The following is a 20334-nucleotide window of genomic DNA, read 5'->3' on the forward strand; positions in this document are numbered from 1 at the left end:
TTTAAAACAACAGCCTGTGTTTACACCAGAACCCTCAGGGTCCCTCAACTGGTTCACCCACATCAATTTCAATCAATTTATGAACATTTGTCACGTGCACTCATAAAAAAATACAATTTCAGTTAAATGTAGTAGTCCATATGTATATATATATATATATATATATATATATATATATATATATATATATATATATATATATATATATATATATATATATATATATATGTGTGTGTGTTTCTGCTTTAGGATAGTGGCCTGAGTAGAAGCCTGACCTCAACAGGGACAAAAGATTTGGATCTTTTAATGATTTAATTCTTGCAGCGCCTGGTGTAAATATCCTTCAGGCAGGGTAGGGCACCACCTAATGTGTTCAGCTGAGCGAAGCACTCTCTGCAGGGCCTTGCTGTCATGTTCAGATGTTTCCCGTCAGGACGCTCTTGATGATGCAGGAGTAGAAATTGTGTATTATGTATTTGAGGAGGATACCCAGAATTTCCTCAGGTGTCTGAAGTGAATCCGTCTCTGTCTTGCCTTTCTCACCACTGAGTTAATATGCAGCGCCCAGGTCAGACCCTCTTTGATGTGAACACCAAGGTACAGTGCTAGAAGTTGTCCACCCTCTCCACCGAGGACTAGGGTTGGGCATCGAGAACCGATTCCTACTTGGAATCATTTCAAAAATTACGATTCCATCGGAATCGTTTCTTTATTATTGGATCGTTTGGGATCGTTTGGAGGATTTGGTTTCAAATCTGATCATGGGTTCCAAATTTAATATGCGCAAGTTTTGGTTTCCAAAGCTGCCAGGCACTTGTTGTGTTGCAGCCATGGAGCACAGTAAGTGGCGCTCTGGCGTGGCTTTATTTTACAGTGAAAAAGCTGTAAAACTGCAAACCACCATTGAATCAAATAAAACTTTCCTCGTATTTGTGAACTAAGCATGTGACCCATTTCAACTCCACCCTCAAAGAATCGGAATCGAGAATCGATAAGAACCGAAATCGAAAGGATGAATCGGAATTGGAATCAGAATCGAATTCTTCCCAAACAACTATCATCTCTTTAGTCTTGCTGAGTGACATTTATAAGTAGGTTGTTGTTGTCCTGACCCCAGCAGGTCAGGTCCTCTACTTCTTTCAGGCAGGCCTTAATTTTGGGCCATTCATCTACGGAGGCTTCAGATACCTGAGGAGAGGAGACAGATGAGCAGAGGAGTTTGACCGCTTGCTTATTTAAATGACCGGCTGATTGGTTGATTGATTTCATGATGAATTCATTTTGATCTCACCTGATCAAATTCACCAGCTCTGGCTGTGTTCACCACATCATCATCCTCATGATACTCTGACGGATCCTGTAAGGACAGAGAGCTCTTTGTCACGGTTAAGTATTAATCCTAATGGAGATGATACAATGACACTGTGAGAGTGAATGGATGGGTGAAGTTAACAGTCTTTGAAAGATGGATATACAGAAATATAGACTAACCAGCTCGCCCTCATATACAGCTACCCTTCCGTCCATCTCCAAGCTCCTGAGGAGAAAAGTTGAGTATAAGTTGTCACATATACAGGTTAACACTCATACAGTCCCATAGCATAACATGAATGTAATATAGGCCTTACTACACTTGGTGCTCTGTAGCTAGCACTGAGGTCAAGGTAATTGGCCGTGTTGCTTCTGGTTATATCGAGCTTGAAGAGGAGTGAACATTTCATAATTACACCAAAGTTAAATATAATGATTTTTTTTAAAAGACTGATTCAAATTTCTTTTGAGTCATCATATTTAAATTTGACTTTTGCAATAAAACATATGATAACATTTCAAAAAAGTGAGAGGAATTAAGTATTTGCCTGCCAGAATTAAAATCCTGGGCATTTAGCATTTACATCATCATGTAGCAAGATAATGTATATGAAAAAATATAATAATAATCAGTCTCCCCAACCAGATTCACATTTAAATAACCATGACAGGACAGTGTTATGAGAGAACAACACAACATTTCATATTAAGCAGTATTAAGGATCTTGTTTTATGATGTTACCTCATCATTATTTTTATTATATTATATATTTATTATTTTTCATTATTATCATTCCTGTTGCAAGGTGTGTAGCATATTAACATACATTATAACATTAATTCATGTGTGACCGTGAACAAACAAGACCATAGATGAACCAAATTTTAAATTGTTGATGTTGATGTCATGGTTTTATGGCACACAACATGGAAACAGGAAGTAATCTTTTTTAATTGCTAGATGATAGATGAACTGCTGACATGTTATTCTTCCTCAGTAGAAGAAAAAAACAAAAAACGGACTGAGGATAAAGGAGCACAGTTCTTTTCACAAAAGGGAAGTTACAGATTCATGTGAAATGTGGTCATCATTTTTCAACGTTTCAGAATTAAGCAGAATAATAACTCACAGAGACTTCTCTCCATACTGCCTTCGCCCTGAAACAAGAGTAAAAAAACCAACATAAATTCACAGTAGCAATGAGGAGGTAGCCACATCAGATAAAAACAGGACTTTGAAACTCACTGAACATTGCTCCAACCAAACAACAGATGGAGACCAGGAGAATCAGTGCTGCGAAACATCCAAAGACAATTGCCACCACCCAGACAGGGAGACGATTCAGCACTGGAGGAGCAGGAAGATGAAGAAGAGATGAAAGCAGCACTCACCTGTCACAAGGATATTTTACTTCAATCTATCAGTGAATGTACCTTCTCTATCCAAATACAGCCTCTTACTGCGTATGGCGGTGGTGTTGTCAAAGCTGTCTGACACTTCACAGTGGTACGTTCCAGCGCTGCTCCTCCCTACAGACAGCAGGAGTATAGACTGTTCTGAAGGCTGGTTGACCACGTAAAAGAATCTTCCTCGGTCATGTAGTAGGGTGTTGTTGAGGAACCACTGGTACCGAGGAAGAGATCCCTTTGCCGCCTTGCAGTAGAACCTCAGGCCGATCACAGCGTGGTTTTCTCCAACGTCATTGTCGTAATGCATCATCACGGGCCCACCAACCGGGACTGTTGGAGACATTATGGATCAAAAAGAGACATCATGGATAAAGTTTAAAAGAGAGTAGTACCACAGTGTTATGTCAGCAGTTTCAAACAATTCACATACCAACTTCTAGGGGAATCATTTGACTGAATTCGATCTGTTCACTATTGTTTGCTTGGCACTGGAGCCATCCCAAGTGCTGGCCCAAGACCAATGGAACCTTAAATGTGGCGTTTGTCTCTTCAACTGTCGTAGAGGAAACCAATTCTGTCCTGTTGTATAGTGAAAAGGTGACAGGCGGAGTCCCTTTGGCTGACTGACAGGTGACCATGGCAGAATAGCTTTGGGGATCTTGCTTTAACACAGTGAAGGAGATGTCAGGGGTTGACACAGCGTCTGAGGGAGAAAGATGTAGGGCATTTTTTTTTATTTTTCAAAGAAACCATGTGATATCTATAAAATGAGAACCTGAGAGTTTATTCACAACAGCTAACCTTTGACTGTGATTACAACTTCAGAGCTGTTGGAGGTGAAGACTGTTTTGTTGAAGTGATTGGTGGCAACACACTTGTAGGAGCCGCTGTCTTTAGAAGTAGTTCTGAGGGAGACACAGATAATTGTTTCAGTAACTTTGCTTTTACTCGTTCAGTTCAAAATGAGCATGCTCAGTGGCCTTCATGACAAAGGACTTCTTTCTCAGACAATGTTGGACAGATGTTTGTTGGGAAATGAGTCATAGAACACAGGAACATGCTTAATAAAATGCTACACGTTCCAACATGTTACCTTTTTTTTTGTCTGTATTACATTTAGAGTGTCTTTTTAATGCAACTATTTTTTGTTTTTGGTTAAAGCACAGAATTACAAGTACAGAACTCTAGCTGACTGTGTCTAGTTTTATGCTAAGCTAATTGCTTCTTATGCTGCTTCCACATGCCCACATTTCTGATACCGCTGATATCTCCCATTTGGTGAGAAGAACTATAGACATGTTAACAAACTGTTGGCAACATAGCTGCAAATGCACCACCACTGGCAGTTTATGCAAAATAAAATCTTAACACAATGAAGTCAGATCATTTTATAGGAGCTCTACACTGTTGCTTATATACTCTGCTGCTGCTGTTACTACTAATACTACTGCTCTGTGACTATTACATACAGAGCGCTATCATCCATGCAATACTCCCTGCCAACTACCCAAAATCACCATTGCAACCACCTAGCATCACCCCACCAACCAATTAGCAACCACCTATAAAGATCTAGTTTTATGTCTGCACCACACACACAGTACAGAATAGTTAACAATTACCAAATAAATCCTTCAACAGCTCACAACACCATAGCAACCACCTAGTAATGCAGAAGCAGCTGCCCAGACACCACCTAATGGGATTCCACTGACCTGTTGATTAAGAGACGGCCATCTGCAACATAGTGGCGACGAGACGGAGAGACAAGCCGTCCATTTAGCAGCCACTTGTAAGAGACATGATTTCCAGCAGTAAGAGCACAGTGTAGCTCCAGTGTCTTCCCCTCAAAGAACTCCACTGGACCTGAACGGACGATGATCTCTGCACCATTCACTGGTTCTGCAGGACAGACACAGCAAAAGACTAAGATCCTGGTCTTACTCAAACCAAAAATAATTCTTACTGGAAAAAATCCTCTTGTCGGGGAAGTAAAGAAACCTTGTGATGGTGTCCAAACCATGTTTTTTAGCCATGCTAGCTGTGTGGCTCTATGGATGGCAATGTTGTCTGTCTGTCTGTCTGGTGGTCAACCTCTTCAGTCCAATCTGAAGTATCTCAACAACTGTTGGATGGACTGTCATGACAATTTGTACAGACATGCATGGTCCCCAGAGAATGAATTCCTCTGACTTTGGTGATCCCCTGACTGTCCCTCTAGTGCCACCATGAGGTTGACATTATAGGTTTTGAGTAAAATATCTTGAAAACTATTTGATAGTTACTGGGAAATTTACAACAGATATTCAAGTCCTTAGAGGATATATTCTAATCATTTTAGGGATCCCCTGCCGTTTCATCTAGAGCCATTTATGGTCGAAATTTCAATGTACAAATTTAGGTTTATTTAGACCAAATACCTGCCAAATTAATGAAATTCCTATCAGCCTCAGCTGTACTTTGTTGTCAGTGTTAATTAGCAGAACCTTTCATGCTAACATGCTAAACTTAGACTGTGAATATGGAAAACAACATTATACATGCAGCTGCATGTTGGTGTTGTCATTGTGAGCATATTTGTATGCTGTTAGCATTTAGCTCAAATTACCACTTTGCCTAAGTGCAGCCTCACAGAGCTGCTAGCATAGCTGTGTCAGAGTATTCATTGCAGGTGCCTGTGTTAAATTTCTACAATGCTGATTTAATATTTTGGGAACCCTTTCTTTCCTTTGTAAGTCTCATCAGGATTAAAATCTGTTTTTAAGAGAGCAGTGTACAGTAAAAGCACTATGTGTAACAATTATAAATGTAAGACAGACAATGCCGAAGCCAAGCCAACATGCCCAAATGTCACCTTACGTGCACCTTAAAAAAGCATGCACTTTCAGAAATGTTTTTCTCATTGTGTTGAGCTTTTACAAACATTAATGTACATGTCTGTTACAGGGAGCCATGTACATATGATATACAAAATGTACCTGATAATAAAGCAACTCACCAACTACCTTCAGGTAGTGTGTGTAGCTGACAGTGGGCTCTATGTTAGAGTTGTTCTGTCCCTTGGCCAAACACTCCAGGTTTCCCTCATGCTTAGGTCTGATTACCATGAAGAAGACTGCATTCTCCCCATCCAGGGAGGTGTATTCACCCAAAATCTTGTCACGGTTCTTCTCCCTAGAAAAGGTTGATAATTAGGGGGATTACTCATTTTAATGCACTGGTTAAATTAATTGTGAAAAAAATACTCACTTAAATAACTGAAACAGGATAGTTTCATTCTCTGGGTAGATATTCAGTTCACACTGAAACTCTGCAACGCTTTTCACCAAAGCCTCCGAAGGGCCAAACAGTTGTGGACGCCCCAGAATTGACTGACCTGTCAAACAATTAAATTAAATGAAACAAAACTGCACAAACATTCAACAGAAAGAATCAGGAGCTACAATTTGAATTGACTAAACACACAACTGACTTACTGCTTTCCTTGTTACAGTAGCACAACACTGTAGAGAGGAAAAAGAAATCCAATATTTTAGTTTACAGTACAAGAGTTTTAAATTGTGAAATACTAAGTGTACTGCAGTGCAGTTTGTGTTGAGTAGCTTACCCAGTACGACCACAAAGGGAAAGGAAGTAAACATTCTCGAAGAAGAATTATTGTCTTTAATGCAACTGTATACTTCAAATGTGACTACACTACTCTGTGTATTGCAGGAGTTTTGACAGTTTTGAATGGCGGTTTGAAGCACTTTCAGTGTAAACAGTAAACACACACACACACACACACACACACACACACTAAGAAACATGTGCAAATAGCTGATAGTGTTACACTACACCTCCCTGAATTACCCTCCCTCATAACATCATAGGAGGAAGTCATTCACTCAGTGGTGTTATGTTATTTTTTGAAAAATGTGAATATCAAAACAACATACGTCAGAGGCGTTATGAAGAGGTGGAGGTGTAATAAAGCAATTTATTTCATTGGTTTAATTGAAAAAAAAAAAAACACTTAAAATTTTAAATTTTATTTTCAAACTCACGACAGTATACAATACTTCAACTATTATCTTTATTTTTTAATTTTTTTGAATGTTCCACCAGTTCCACCAACTTGCCACATGGAAGCTCATGAAAAGGCATAATTGCAATACCTGCAAATATAGCTGCAGATTTTAAAATGACATAATAAACAATTTGTATGAAGAGGTGAACAATTTGATGAGAGGTGTAAGTTCCTCCTGTATTATACTGTGATCTCTACGGTCTAACAGAGAGAGAAAGAGAACTGTCCTTATGCCACATTGTTTCTCATATAATAATTCAAAACATTCACGTCATTTCATCTCAAGCATACAGAGATGGTCAATAAAGTTGAATTCTAAAAAAAATTTTTTGTCCATTCTTAAAGAGTGGATTTTGTCTTATAAAGATTCAAGAGTTTCTGCGCCATCTAGAATCCCACAGAATCCCAGTCTGTATCGTCCTGTTCGCCTCCTGACTGGGACATGAGTGCAGACAGAGGAAGTGCATCAGGCGTGGGACTGGAAGGCACAAACATTGGTTGAACAAGTTGATTTAAGAAACAGATCAATAAACTTTGAGGTCCAAAAAGATAATGCTTACTTTGTTGTAGCAATGTGGGCATGGCCTGTGAATGAAATGAGAGGTGGATACATATGAAAATGTAATACAAATTCAGTTACACATTTCCAGTCAATATATTTCTCTCTTACGCATACAAAGACACACACACACACACCTTGCTTGTCGTCAAACATCTTGCACACACAGCCTACACCCACTGCCAACATTAGAAGAAGGAGGCAGCAGAAGGCTATGCTAATGACCTCTATGGTGTTCATGAAAACCTCTGTGGAAGAGAAGGTACAAGGCCAGTGAAGTAATACATACAAAGGCAGCATGTGAGGCATTTAAACATGTAATATGTGCTTTTTACTTGGTGGTGTTTCAGTGGTAGACGTTGCTCGAGGCATGGAGCAAAGGTTGCAGTCTGATCAAGAGTAAAAAGTGTGATGCAGGACAGTAAACAGTGTAGAGACCCCACACAAAGAGGACATGCATAAAAAAAAGGCACATGTAAAATGTCGAGATGAGTTTCAATGAAAAAGAAGAGTTACATGAGAAGATACCACTGTCTGTATCATACGTACTGTAAATGAAAAGACTGGAAACAGCTTGCCTGGCTCTGTCTGAAGGTAACAAACTCCAGCTACTAGCACCTCTAAAGCTCACCAATTAACACATTATATCTTGTTTGTTTACCCAAGGGTGACTTTTTTTTAAAGAACGCCAGATTTGATAATGTGAAGATGCCCTGGGGCCAATGGTCCCTTCTGACATTTTTTTTTAACAATAACAATTACATTTCATTGTCACAATTATCTTTTTTTAAAATGGCAATGTAACCAAATCAACGCAATTCAGGCATGAACAAATAAAAAAAATAAAAAAATCTGTAACTGTAGTCAGATAACCAGATAACATACTGTATGGAATACCTTAAACTTGAAGTTGATTAAAAGTCCCATGACATGGTGCTCTTTGGATGCTTTTATATAGACCTTAGTGGTCCCCTAATACTGTATCTGAAGTCTCTTCCCTGAAATTCAGCCTTGGTGCAGAATTACAGCCACTAGAGCCAGTCCCACAGTGAGCTTTCCTTAGTATGTGCCATTTCTGTGTCTGTAGCTATTGAGGAGGAGAGAGGGGGGGCAAGGTGGAGGGTGGGGGTGTGGCCTTGACCAACTGCCACTTTGCTCGTTTGAAAGCCATGATGTCTCTCTCTCATGGGTTGGCCAAATTCTCTGGGTGGGCAAAGCAGAGTAAGGGGAGGTAACCTTGCTCCTTATGACCTCATAAGGAGCAAGATTCCAGATTGGCCCATCTGAGCTTTCATTTTCTCAAAGGCAGAGCAGGATACCCAGGGCTCGGTTTACATCTATCACCATTTCTAGCCACTGGGGGACCATAGGCAGGCTGGGGGAACTCATATTAATGTTAAAAAACCTCATAAAGTGACATTTTCATGCCATGGGATCTTTAAAATCTTAACCTCATGTTCATTTTAAACATGGCTTATTATGCGTAATGCAAAGTTTGTTAGCATTTAAGCTTTGACTCTTGCTCTTGTCTTTCCCAATCCGAGGCTGCGGGCCGTATGAAATCTAGCCGCGGAAACGATTTCTTGATTTGCCTTAACTTCCTGGAGTCTCCGCTGTTTGCCCGGAAACTCATCACTACACCTGGCCAAGACACAGACCAGCATAACCCCCCTAAAAGACATGTTTCTACACTTTGTGTTTGTATCGATTAAACAAATGTGTTAATTAGTGAGAGGTGCTGGTAGGCAGATTTTGTGACCATTAGACAGAGCGAGCTAGCCATTTGCCCCTGTTTCCAGTCTTTATACTAAGCTAAGCTAACCAGCTGCTGGCGGTATAGCTTATTTACTGTACACACATGATAATGATGATGATAATCAATCTGATCGTTTTGGTAAACAAGCAAATAAGCACATTTCCCAAAATGTCAAACCATTCCTTCAAGATTACTTTTATTAGACACCTAGTCTTAATCTTTTCACCTGTGACTCGGACCAGCACGGCTGCACTCTCCACCCAGGGCCCGGAGTCATCGTAGCTGTCCCTGGACCTGCAGCGGTAATACCCAGACTCCTCTGGGCTGAGCTTGGCCAGAACAAGGGTTCGTCTACGGTCCGTTAGGGCATAGTGAGACAGGACAGGCTGAATATGGGAGTCCTCATGTGTCTCAGAGGGAAGGACAGAGTCGTTCAAGAGCCAGGAGACATAAGGGAAAGTTCCTCTGCTGATTTGACAGCTCAACATGGCGGCGACCATTTTGGAGTCAGCTCTGTAGAGATATTCAACCTCCACTTTCACATCACCTCCGACTGGGACTGGACGAACAGGGGGGAGGACAATGACAGAAAGATTAACAAGGAGCAGAAGGAAAGCAGGCAATCACAGAAAGATAGATTTCATTCACATGTCGGTGTAGCTCATACCCACTTCCAGAGTCACAGGCTCACTCATCAACTCCTGAACCTCAGTAGTCAGCCGACACCGAGCCACGCCCATGTCCAGCCCGGGTTCCATGGCGACAGGGAACCAGGCAGCGAGGGATTCAGTAGCTGTGACAGATCCCACTTCTTTGTCATCTAGTAAAAGAGAGATGTTGACTGGAGGACTCCCTCTTGTTGACCAGCAGGTCACGTTGCCACGATGACTGGCTCCCTCTTTAGAGATGTAGAAAGAGATTCTTGGTTTGGAAACGTAGACTGGCGGTGGAGGAATAAAGAGAGGAGGAGATGGGATGATACAGGCCAGGTTAGGCTGCAGTGAAAGAAAACAAACTAACATTTCAGGCAGCTATTTTTGTGTTGACACATACCTTTGACCGTCACCTGGACCTCTGAGCTGCTGGAAAACCTGGTGTCCTGCGCCCTGGACCAAGCTATGCAAGAATAGTACCCAGCATGCTCTGGAGCCACATTGCTCATCACTAGTTTGTTCGCAGTGAGGAGAAGGAGGGGAGAGGTTAAAGATGTTACTGCCTTCCTGTTGAAAAACCAGGTGTAGGAAAGGTGGGAGCCTTTTGTGACGCTGCAGCTCAGAACGACACGTGACCCCTCATATGCGACGGGAGGAAAGGGTTCAGAAGTCACTCTGGTGTTTGATGGTGGAGCTTGAGGTTAGGGAATATGGATGGTTGGGGAAGAGAAGAAAAAGTCAAGTTTGGGAACTTTTGTCTCCAGTGAAATAACTGTGATATTAGAGCTAAAGTTCTAACAGGATGAATGCTTTCTCTGTCTGTGTCTTTTACTCACTGACTACACTCAGGTTGATGCTGTCGCTGACTCCCGTGCTTCTTCCTGTCGTCGCCTTGCAGTGGTATGACCCCTCCGATGATGCAGTGACCTTAAGGTTGAATGAGGCAGGTTGGTCACCTTGGAGATCAGCAACCGTGTCAATCAGGACACCACCGTCCCCCATCAGCTCATAGGTGACTGGCAGAGAGGAGTCTGGTGCAATACACTGGAAAACCACCCTCGAGCTGAGGTAGGCCATGTCAGGACCAGTCAGCACTGGGCGAAGAGAGATCGATCCACCTGAAGAAAGACATGACACAGGGAGTTTGGGTGGAGTGTTAAAGAGAGGATGAGTAGATACTGCCAACAAATTATTTTATTTAATGTAATGAGATAGATTAAAGAATAATATCTGAAAAGTTCTGAACCAATGAAAGAGCTATCAGCCAGCTGAGCTCCGTAACTTAGGCACCTCTCAAACAAACTTACTTATCTTGATGAACAAACTCGCCAGGGCTGAAATAAAAAAAATCAACAACACATAAGAATATTTATCCACTAAATGATCTATGTTGCCATTTTAAACTAATTTTCGATTAACTCACCCAAAATTGGCAGCAAATTAAGAGTGTGCAGATTCTTCATTACAGTGCTCCGCATTTATCTTTGGCATGGTTTATTCAAACTCGGTTCAGTGTGTGTGTGTGTGTGTGTTTGTGTGTAAAAGCTAGGGGTGTTGCACATGTGTTGCAAGTAGATAACAACATTAGGCTGCATGTTTGGTTCAATTTTATGGAACACATAAAGCTTAAAAAATGCAAACCACAAAGATTTAATGAGCAAGATGTTTGAAAAACACTCACAGTTCATTGAATACAGGTCAAGATTTAAAAAAAGAAATTTACAAAGACCCAACAATTTCCCACGAGCAAGCATTTGGTGCAACAGTGTAAATGTAAAGTCTTAACGACTACTCAAAGCGCTTTAACATAGTGCAGGAACCATTCACCATTCACACACATTCACACGCTGTGGCCGAGGCTGCCATACAAGGTGCCACCTGCTCATCAGATAAACACTCACACACATTTACACTCCGATGGCTATATGACATGGCATATGAATGTTAAAATAAGACCTTTGCAGAAAGAGGCCACAACTGCATTTCTTATCTTTGTGTATCATGTTACTGGAAACGTGACAGTTCATCAGTCCTTGGATTTTTTATTTTCAGCCACCAGTCCCAGCTGTGGTCGGCCATAACAAGGCTTTATTTTTAAGTGGAAGTCTTTGGATGGCCAGGCCGGACAGTTGGGGACTTTAATCAGTTAATCAGCCATTGAGAGGGTGGGGGTCCTTAGAGTGGTGGAGGGGGGACGTCCTCTTCGATGGCTGCAGAATGGACTCTGTGGGGGTTTCTCTGACGTCTGAGCATTGTGGCATGCTGCTTTACCAGGAAACGCTTATCTGAGCTGCTCTGTGAAGGAAAATGCATACAAATTTATAGACACACATGCACACAGTTACAATAGAAAAGCATAACACGCCAGTAGACCAGGGAATGACTCACTTGCAACAACCAAATCAACTGTGTGTATTTGAATATTTCTTATCTTCTTTCTGTGGCTAATTTGTAAGTATGTAAGTGTTTAATGACATGTGACTTACCATAACCAACATGTCTTTTAGTCTCTCGATGGCCTTCTGATTGGCTCGTCCCCGTGACACATATGAGGTTAAGATTATACTGAGGAAACAGAATCAAGACCAGCAGATCAGATGAAAGTACTGTATGTCTATTTTTCAAACAGCTTGTATCTATTGATCATTATTAGTTTTACACAACATGTATGAAGCACATGCTGCTTCTAGTTCTCTTACCCAATGGGTCTTCTGTTTTCTTTCAAACTGGAAAAACTCATCACACTGCAAATACAGAGCCAGTGTTTGCATACACCTGCTGCATACTTACATCTCAGCTAGTATGAGCGGCAGGGCGAAGGCCTCAGATGCCAGGTAGCGGAGAGTGGTCTGTGCCAGGCTTGGGAGACTGTTCACACACCTTTCTGTAACATTAAACATAGTTTTTCCATTTCCAAATGGACCACAGGGCAACCTGGAAGGGGAAACAGGAGGAACAAATTTGAGAAATGAGCAGCAGAGAAAAGTGCTAAAAAGGCAAATATGTTAGCAATTAAACAACTAAAGAAACAAAAAGGGTGGATTGAAACTGAACACTGTTACATGTGTAAAGTATGTTCTATGTAAGTCAGCAAATAAGTCAAAATTACCGCATGTTTTTGTCGTGTGTGTCTTTTTGGTGGTAGAGGTTGAAGCCCAGTGTAGTTGCAGCCATGATGAGACCGAGCAGCAACATAAAGTGGAATAAAACGGAGGAGCTGGAGCCTCGAAACATCCTCTGCTCTGCCACACAGCACCGCAGGACCATGAACTGAAGACAGTATTAGAGAGAGAGAGAGAAAGAGAGAGATTGACATTGCTGGAAAATGTTCAAAAACAGTTTATGGTCACTAGTGCTTTTTGGTCACAACTCATGTAGCGTACAATAGACCCAATCAAAAATAGAGAGGAAAAAAAAAGTACTATGAATTTATTTAACTTACCAAAATATTGTAGGACCGACTCAATCTGTTTTCTAGAATCTGACAAATATATCGGAGTACATTACTTAAAGGAATAGTTTGTAACTGCTTTCTTGCCGTGAGTTCAATGAAAAGATTGACACAACTCTCATTGCTGTACGTTAATCATGAAGCTCGAGCAAGGAGATAGTTAGCTTAGCTTAGCATAAAGACCGAAAAAAAAAGGGGGAAACAGCTAGCCTCTACAGCTCACTGATTAATGAGTTATATATTGTTTGTTTAATTTGCATGAAAACCAAAGCATACAAACAACCTTATGTGCCAGACTATTTCTTGTCCGAGGGCACTGACTTAATGGAGTCTCGGCCTGTTGCTTGGCAATGTCCTGGTGGCGACAAGACTCCGGGAAGTCACTGCACCGACCCAAGAAATCATCCTGCACCTGATCCCCCATAAAACCACCATGGACCATTTTTACACTTTGATTTTTGCACAGATTCAACAAACAATATATAACGTGTTCTTTAGCAAGCTTTAGAGGTACAAGTAGATTTAGTTTACTTTGGACAGAGCCAGGCTATACATTTCCAGTCTTTATGCTAAGATAAGCTAATCGGCTGCTGGCTCTAGCTAAATATTTACAGTATAGACACAAGAATGGTGCCGATCTTCTCATCTATTACTTGGCATGAAAGCAAAGCAAAGCTTTTTTCCCTGATTTTTCCAAAATCATTCCTTTGTAAATTTGTTAATGTAATTTGTGCAAAAGTCATCATGTTACAATACAAATAATAACTTCCAGCTGAATGTCAGAGTCTTGGTCTGTTTATCTTTTTGTCATTCACAGTAACCTTCATCTATTGAATATTGCTTTGGTACTTTGGAATTCTTCCCAATGTGTCATTTTAATATGTTTATTTCATTATCTGAACAACTCTGTCAGATTGGTTTTCTTTTATTTATTGAAGTATTATTACTATTTACTTTATTGTTAGATTAAATCTTTTTAGGTCATTGTTCTCAGACATTTTGTGACATTCTTGCCAGTACAGGATGTTGAACTGGATTAAAAAATTAGGACACAGAGACAGTTATGTGTAATAGATGATCCACAACTCTCATGCCCCAGACTACCTTTTGGATGTAGAAGGTGCCCATCAGTATGACAGTTCCTATCAGAGGCAGTAGAGGGCAGTAGTAGACTCCCACCCAGAACACAGTCTGACTGTACACCAGATCCAACACATAGAAAGGGATCAGGAAGCGCTGTTTCCCCAACAACCGGGACAGCAATGATGAGGGGTACTTCTCCTGCATCATCCTGTCAGACAGAGGAAAGATAATTTTGCACAGAAAGTTTTTGAACCTTGACTATGTAGTATAACTGAGTTTCAATCTGTTAATGTATTAGCCAAACAGTTTGGGGAATCTACTCAAGAGAGACATCAAACGCAGTGATCTTTCCATTCAAACGACAACGATGACTAAGAAAGAAAGAGACTGTTTAGCTCAAACAACAAACCCACTTCCTGGGGTAGTTCAAGAGAAAGGCGCTGCAGAAATTGGCGAGGAAGTTGAAGATACACAACTTGTACATCTCTCTACCAAACATGTTCTCCCCGCACTGTAAAGAAACACACAAATGAAAAGGGGGTTAAGATCACACCTGAAAATATCTACCTGACATCACATATCAGTCTGTAGGACCTTGAAATATAAATCTCACTCTCAACTCACTTGCTGATGTTCTGTTTTTAAGGTGAAAAATAAGTAGATTCCCAGTGAGGCCAGCTTCAAGAAGATGCTCCTGAAGAAAATACAGGGTGAACCAATGCAGGTGTGGTGAGGTGTGAGGTGTTTTCTTATCAGGGTTTAAGATGAGCACTTATGTTATCTTTTCATGCAGTGAGGAAAAACAGTCGTTTATGTGTGTGTGTGTGTGTGTGTGTGTGTGTGTGTGTGTGTGTGTGTGTGTGTGTGTGTGTGTGTGTGTGTGTGTGTGTGTTATCCTGGGTTTATCTGTCTGTGCACTTTACCTCACAAGGGTGGCATTGACCTGCATTGTGAAAGAGTAGTCTTCAAAAGATGAGATCTTGCGGAAAATGTGAGGGAGGACCAGGTTGACAAAGGTGATGGTGATGGGAGGGAGGTACTCCAGGACCAAACTGACCAACCAGTAGTGCATACTCTAAGAAACACAGTCAGGGGTGTACGATGTGAAAATCCAGGACATACTGTACCAAAACCAAATATTCAGCTTTATCTAAATGGTAACCCTAGAATCTAGGGTTACCATTTAGACAAAACTGATATATAAGAACTACGCCTGTTTTCAAAATTCATACATGTTACTCCTATGGTCTAAGACAGTCTAAAAATAATAGTAAACATGAACTTGCTTCCAAATCCAAAAACTGGAGTGCTAAAACTCAAATGTGTGATGTCATCAAGTATAAAGTGTGGAACTGCTCCATAGACAATGAATAAGGAAAGATAGATGACACTGAGAGCACCCAGGGGAATGGTCTGAGTATATGGGAACATTTTCTGTTTCAGGACTGAGAACACTACAAGAGAATAAAGCTCATGTGGGCATAAAACAAAACACAAATACTACACCAGTCTCCCATTCTTTGTCTATGGAGCAGCTCCAGATATACTTGATTACATCACAAGTTTAAGACTTACATTTCTGGTTTCTGGCTTTGAGAGAGAGTAGCTCATGTTCACAAATATTGATTAAGCCTTTCTTGGCCATGGAAATAACATACGCAAATTCTCAATTTAGGTGTTTTTCCCATTAACCGTTCGAGGTCAATGTCTAACCTCAACCATCTTGCGAGATATTCAGCATCAAAGTCTCACCTCGTCACCTGATGTTTTTGTGGCGATGTAGATTAGGTAGAAGGCTCCAGCCAGCAGAGACAGAACGAGCAGGTTGAGGACGGACCTGAGCAGGAAGAGACGCGCCCTCTGTCCAAGTGTCCTCTGAGCCTCGCGCAAGGAGAAACTCTGCTCCTCCAGGAACAGCTGAGGATGAACAGAAAGAAATGCATGAAAACCTCTGGGCCGTCTATATATCAGAGATTTATCTCAATCACAACATTAGAACTGCAGTACATACACACACATAAAAAAATCACACAGTATAGCTAGATTATATATATTGTATACACCGCTCATTAAGCCAGGTATTTTAATGTGAAAGAAAGTTAAAAAATCATAAAGCTGAAAAGACCATCAGAAAAGAAAAAAAAAAGTATGGGGGTCGGGGGAGGAGTGTAAACTTTTCTCTTAAGGCAGGAGCACAGAGAAAATGATTACTGGGACGAGCGCTATATTGATATCTCTTTACGGTGAGTTTTGCATATCTATATTTCATTATATTTCACTGGTTCTACAAAGAGGTTAGAAACACAAGCACATTTTCAACCACTGACTTCTAAAATTGAAACCAGGCATCACTAAATTTCCTCGTCTGCCTCAAGCAATGTTGCCTCTTGTGGCCTTTTTTTCAAAAATGAGATACTTTTCACTGACATTTACCACCTTCTGTCTGCATAGTCATGCATACAGAAAATGTACTGTATGTGAGTGTATGTGTGTCCAATGTGCAAAATCACATTTTGAGTCAGGAGATCTCAACTCCATTGAACGCCTACAGCACGGGAGATTTTGGATTGACCTGTTAGACCAAACATTATATGGGAAACAGCCAAAGTGGGCAATACGTTTGACAGATTCCCTGTCTACTCTCAAAATGTACCAGCATTTGCTCAGTGACCGTGGTAAATTAGACGAGTGCTATCATGCATGCAGGTTATATGTGTTCATCCACACCTTGAGATCGTTTCTGATGAAGCTGTGTTTGAGAGTAGCAGCAGCAGGGTCCTGGATGGTGAAGTCCCAACCACAAAAGATCTTGTAGCTCACGTTCATACTGTAACGCTTCCCGAGCATCCAGGTGTGCTTGTAGCCAACCGTTGTTCTATCAGAGAAGTTTACAGATTTAATACAGATGCTTTCTTTAAGATGTAAGGGTTAAGGAAAATGGCTATTGAAACTTTTGGCTCATTTGCAATTGCAATTATATCCTAACTGACCGCCGGACCACCAGGATGAGACTGAGGAAGAAGATGGTGAGAATTCCAGCGAGGTACAGCAGAGGTGTGTTCAAGCATGGCAAATCCAGGGAGCCACGGGTATAGAAACCAAAAAAGACCGGAGAACGATCCAGGTAGCCCTGTAGAAAGGAGAAGGTAGGTTATATGAAACGCTTATAGAAAACATACAGTACACACACACACACACACACACACACACACACACACACACACACACACACACACACACACACACACAGACAAGCAAAGAAACCCTTACCGTTCCCAGGAAGAAATCCAAATAGGAGTCATTGCCTCCAAACTTCAAAGGTTCTGTAAACCCACAGAGAACAATACAACAGTGTTTTTGCAGGAGGAGTCTACACTGAGTTGTGGTTATTTACCGTAATCTGTAACTAAAGCTGACTCACCACTGCTGTTGCTCCTGCCATAAAATGTTGTAGGCCCCAGGATGAAACCGCAGATAAGAGCACAGTGAAGTATGTTCATGTAAACCAGATATCTGAGGAAAACAAAGTAAGCCTTCACGCCAACTCCAAACCTGCCTGGAACAGATCAGTGAGGGTTAGGATTTTAATTGTGCAACAACATGTGTTTGGCTGAAATAATCATCATCATCATCATCATCATCATCATCATCATCATCATCATCATCATCATCATCATCATCATCGTCATGGTAAAACAATATACTGGAAACCAACACGTGGCAAAAGAAGTCCTTATAATGTACGTTTCTTACCTTCGATGGCGTGGAGAGAGCGCTGCCATGGCAACAGGCCTGATAGAGTTCCTCCCATCTGCGCCCAACCCCTCTTCCAGTTGATGCTCTGGCTCCGCCTCCAAGACTCCCAAAAACCAATACTGCTGATTTGCATCTTCCTCCTGTCCCTAATTTGCAGCATAAATATGATATTTCATGAATGCCTTTTCGGCTTAACATGTTAAAAAAACCCTGACCCTAAGCATGAAAACCATTAACCATCTCCATCTAACCATTAAAACAATATTTGAGCAACTATCTTTATCACCTCCCTTTAATGCTGACCATTTTGAAAAGAAGACAAACAAACACTTCCTAGACTATTTCTATTAATTTACATACTATTTATATTTCAACATATAGGATTTAAAGGGACACTGATGTTACACATTGCGATCAATGCCCTAACCATGAGGTGTACTACTCACTCTTGGAGTACAGTTCTATAGTCTGAGACAAGCAAATAAACTAAAACTAATAAACGTATGCATAAAATAGACATATGCAAGTAAATGTGTTGTTGTAAGTAGACAAAGCTTTATTTTATGGGTTTGAAACTAAAAAAAGGTTTTAAAAAACTGACATAAAATATGGTAGTAGGTCAATCATTTTAACTACAGGATGCGATATAGTGTAGAGTAGGTGAGAGCTTGGACCTTTTCCCGTAGAACATCAAAATAAGATTAGAATGAGAAGAAGCAGATTTAAGGAGTGTGTGATAGGCTCTCCCACCTGGCGTCTCTCTTCCCCTGAATACACATGACCATGTTCCTGAGCGGCTGTGTAGATGCCTTGTCTTTGGGTCCTCTGGACAGAAGGCCACGGCTGATCCTCTCCCCCACTTCTGGGACATCCTGGTAGGCCTCGGAGGCTTCCCAACGACACTGTCTGTCCTGCTCGGGCCGGCTGGCCTGGATGCTGGGCAGCTGATCAAATATCTCTGTCTGATAGTACTCACAGGAGTCCGACGACACAGTGGAACGATTGCTCTCATCTGTGGTGACAATGACACATGAATGTAGACTACAGTGAATGTTGTTTTACTTAGCTCAGTTTTTGTTTACAGGGGGTGTGTAGGGTAACAATTATTTTCATGATTAATCTGCAGATTGTCTCCTTGATTAATCAATCAATTGTTTTGTCTTTGAAAAGTGAGAAAGTAGTAAAAAAAGGCCCAAGGTTACATCCTCAAATGTCTTGTTTTGTCTGACCCACAGCGCAAAACCCAAACGTATTCAGTTTACAAGGATTTCAAAGAGAGATCTTCACATTTTAAAAATATGAATCAGCAAATATTTGGCATTTATGCCTGAAAGAAATTATTCAAGAAATGATTTATTTACCAAAATAATTGCTAATTTATTTTCTCTTGATTTACTATTTGATGTATTTGTTTGCTTTATAATTACACTACACATCTGGATTGAGAACCATATTCATATCCGTTTGCTTACTTTCCTTGATTTTCTCTTCTCTGGCCTCTATATGCAATGTCAGTATTGTCTTATAAGCCAATGCTGGTTGGCTACAGCTGAATCTTGCAAGTGTATAACACCTCAATGTGCCATAAAGATCCCTGAGCCAAAATAAATTAATAAAATGAAACCCTTCATAACATTTTTTGTATGAATTAGACCTGAGCAGTGCTAACCTGTTGACATTTAGCACTGGTGCTTCAAAGCATTCAAAACATACATTTGTAGTACAAAGTGTTGAAGAAGCAAGATGTCTCCCTCTCACACCCACACCTATACACTGCAAATGCAAGGGCACATTTGTATTATTTTTCTGTTACCTGACAGAAGTCTCATGAAGTTGACATTGTTGTGCTCCTCCATTTTATTTCTCCCTGCACTTCCTCTTTAATAGCAAATGTTCAAACACCAATAGTCTCTTCATATAAAACACAAGTCGACAAATATCTCCACCAAAGCTGCAACTTAAAGTTCTAAAAAAATTTTACTTCCGCAATCTGCATCAGAATATCCTGCTTTGCACCCCACATCAACGCTCCACTGAAGTGAGGACTCCTAAGCGGCTGATATGGAGTTAGTTTGGTTCCTCAAGTCCTGTTGGTGTGGCTCACTTTCGGGCTGGTGGAGCAGAAGTCAAATTTGTCCACATACGAACTGACTGTGACTGAATTTGACAGCTCACAGGAAATCACATGACATGACAGGATGTAGAAACAGGTGTTGCATTGGTGGCTGAATAACAAATCGTATTACAACATAACAAGAACTGCCCACGCATACACACTGGACTGAA

General features: G+C 40.8%; 2 protein-coding genes across 2 annotated transcripts; both read right to left on the bottom strand.

Annotated features, from left to right (window-relative positions):
• Positions 1–833: 833 nt before the first annotated feature.
• LOC120556225 lies at positions 834–11300 on the bottom strand. Its single transcript, XM_039795714.1, has 23 exons — positions 11182–11300; positions 11066–11092; positions 10595–10876; positions 10159–10452; positions 9773–10045; positions 9332–9664; positions 7685–7738; positions 7487–7597; positions 7351–7375; positions 7190–7268; positions 6329–6554; positions 6198–6224; positions 5971–6097; positions 5720–5895; positions 4437–4623; positions 3523–3626; positions 3152–3424; positions 2746–3051; positions 2558–2659; positions 2442–2469; positions 1492–1537; positions 1292–1357; positions 834–1188 (listed from the first exon to the last, which is right to left on the bottom strand). Exons 1-23 carry the CDS (start codon positions 11234–11236, stop codon positions 1066–1068), a joined length of 3324 nt encoding a protein of 1107 aa, XP_039651648.1. The 5' UTR covers positions 11237–11300; the 3' UTR covers positions 834–1065.
• Positions 11301–11579: 279 nt separating this feature from the next.
• tmc8 (transmembrane channel-like 8) lies at positions 11580–20193 on the bottom strand. The gene is made up of 16 exons (XM_039805535.1): positions 19862–20193; positions 18799–19060; positions 18046–18194; positions 17714–17848; positions 17563–17615; positions 17283–17422; positions 17020–17167; positions 16045–16209; positions 15216–15367; positions 14917–14986; positions 14706–14803; positions 14314–14500; positions 12868–13028; positions 12549–12692; positions 12245–12323; positions 11580–12053 (listed from the first exon to the last, which is right to left on the bottom strand). The coding sequence occupies exons 1-16, from the start codon at positions 19902–19904 to the stop codon at positions 11934–11936; spliced, it is 2106 nt and encodes a 701-aa protein (XP_039661469.1). The 5' UTR covers positions 19905–20193; the 3' UTR covers positions 11580–11933.
• Between the last annotated feature and the right edge of the window lie 141 nt (positions 20194–20334).

The sequence above is a fragment of the Perca fluviatilis genome, chromosome 1 (genome assembly GCF_010015445.1).
Source record: "Perca fluviatilis chromosome 1, GENO_Pfluv_1.0, whole genome shotgun sequence".
Classification (NCBI taxonomy): domain Eukaryota; kingdom Metazoa; phylum Chordata; class Actinopteri; order Perciformes; family Percidae; genus Perca; species Perca fluviatilis.

What these genes read in the sequence shown, in the direction of transcription:
- LOC120556225 (XM_039795714.1), bottom strand. Translation starts at nt 11,236, where the DNA reads ATGCGGAGCACTGTAATGAAGAATCTGCACACTCTTAATTTGCTGCCA. An exon ending in CTACTGTAACAAGGAAAGCA is followed by an intron (nt 6,098 to 6,197) that starts GTAAGTCAGTTG and finishes ATTGTTTGACAG; the next exon opens with GTCAGTCAATTCTGGGGCGT. An exon ending in GCTGTATTTGGATAGAGAAG is followed by an intron (nt 2,660 to 2,745) that starts GTACATTCACTG and finishes CTGCTCCTCCAG; the next exon opens with TGCTGAATCGTCTCCCTGTC.
- tmc8 (XM_039805535.1), bottom strand. Translation starts at nt 19,904, where the DNA reads ATGGAGGAGCACAACAATGTCAACTTCATGAGACTTCTGTCAG. An exon ending in CAGGGGAAGAGAGACGCCAG is followed by an intron (nt 18,195 to 18,798) that starts GTGGGAGAGCCT and finishes GCTGCAAATTAG; the next exon opens with GGACAGGAGGAAGATGCAAA. An exon ending in GCACCTTCTACATCCAAAAG is followed by an intron (nt 13,029 to 14,313) that starts GTAGTCTGGGGC and finishes TACTGTCTTCAG; the next exon opens with TTCATGGTCCTGCGGTGCTG.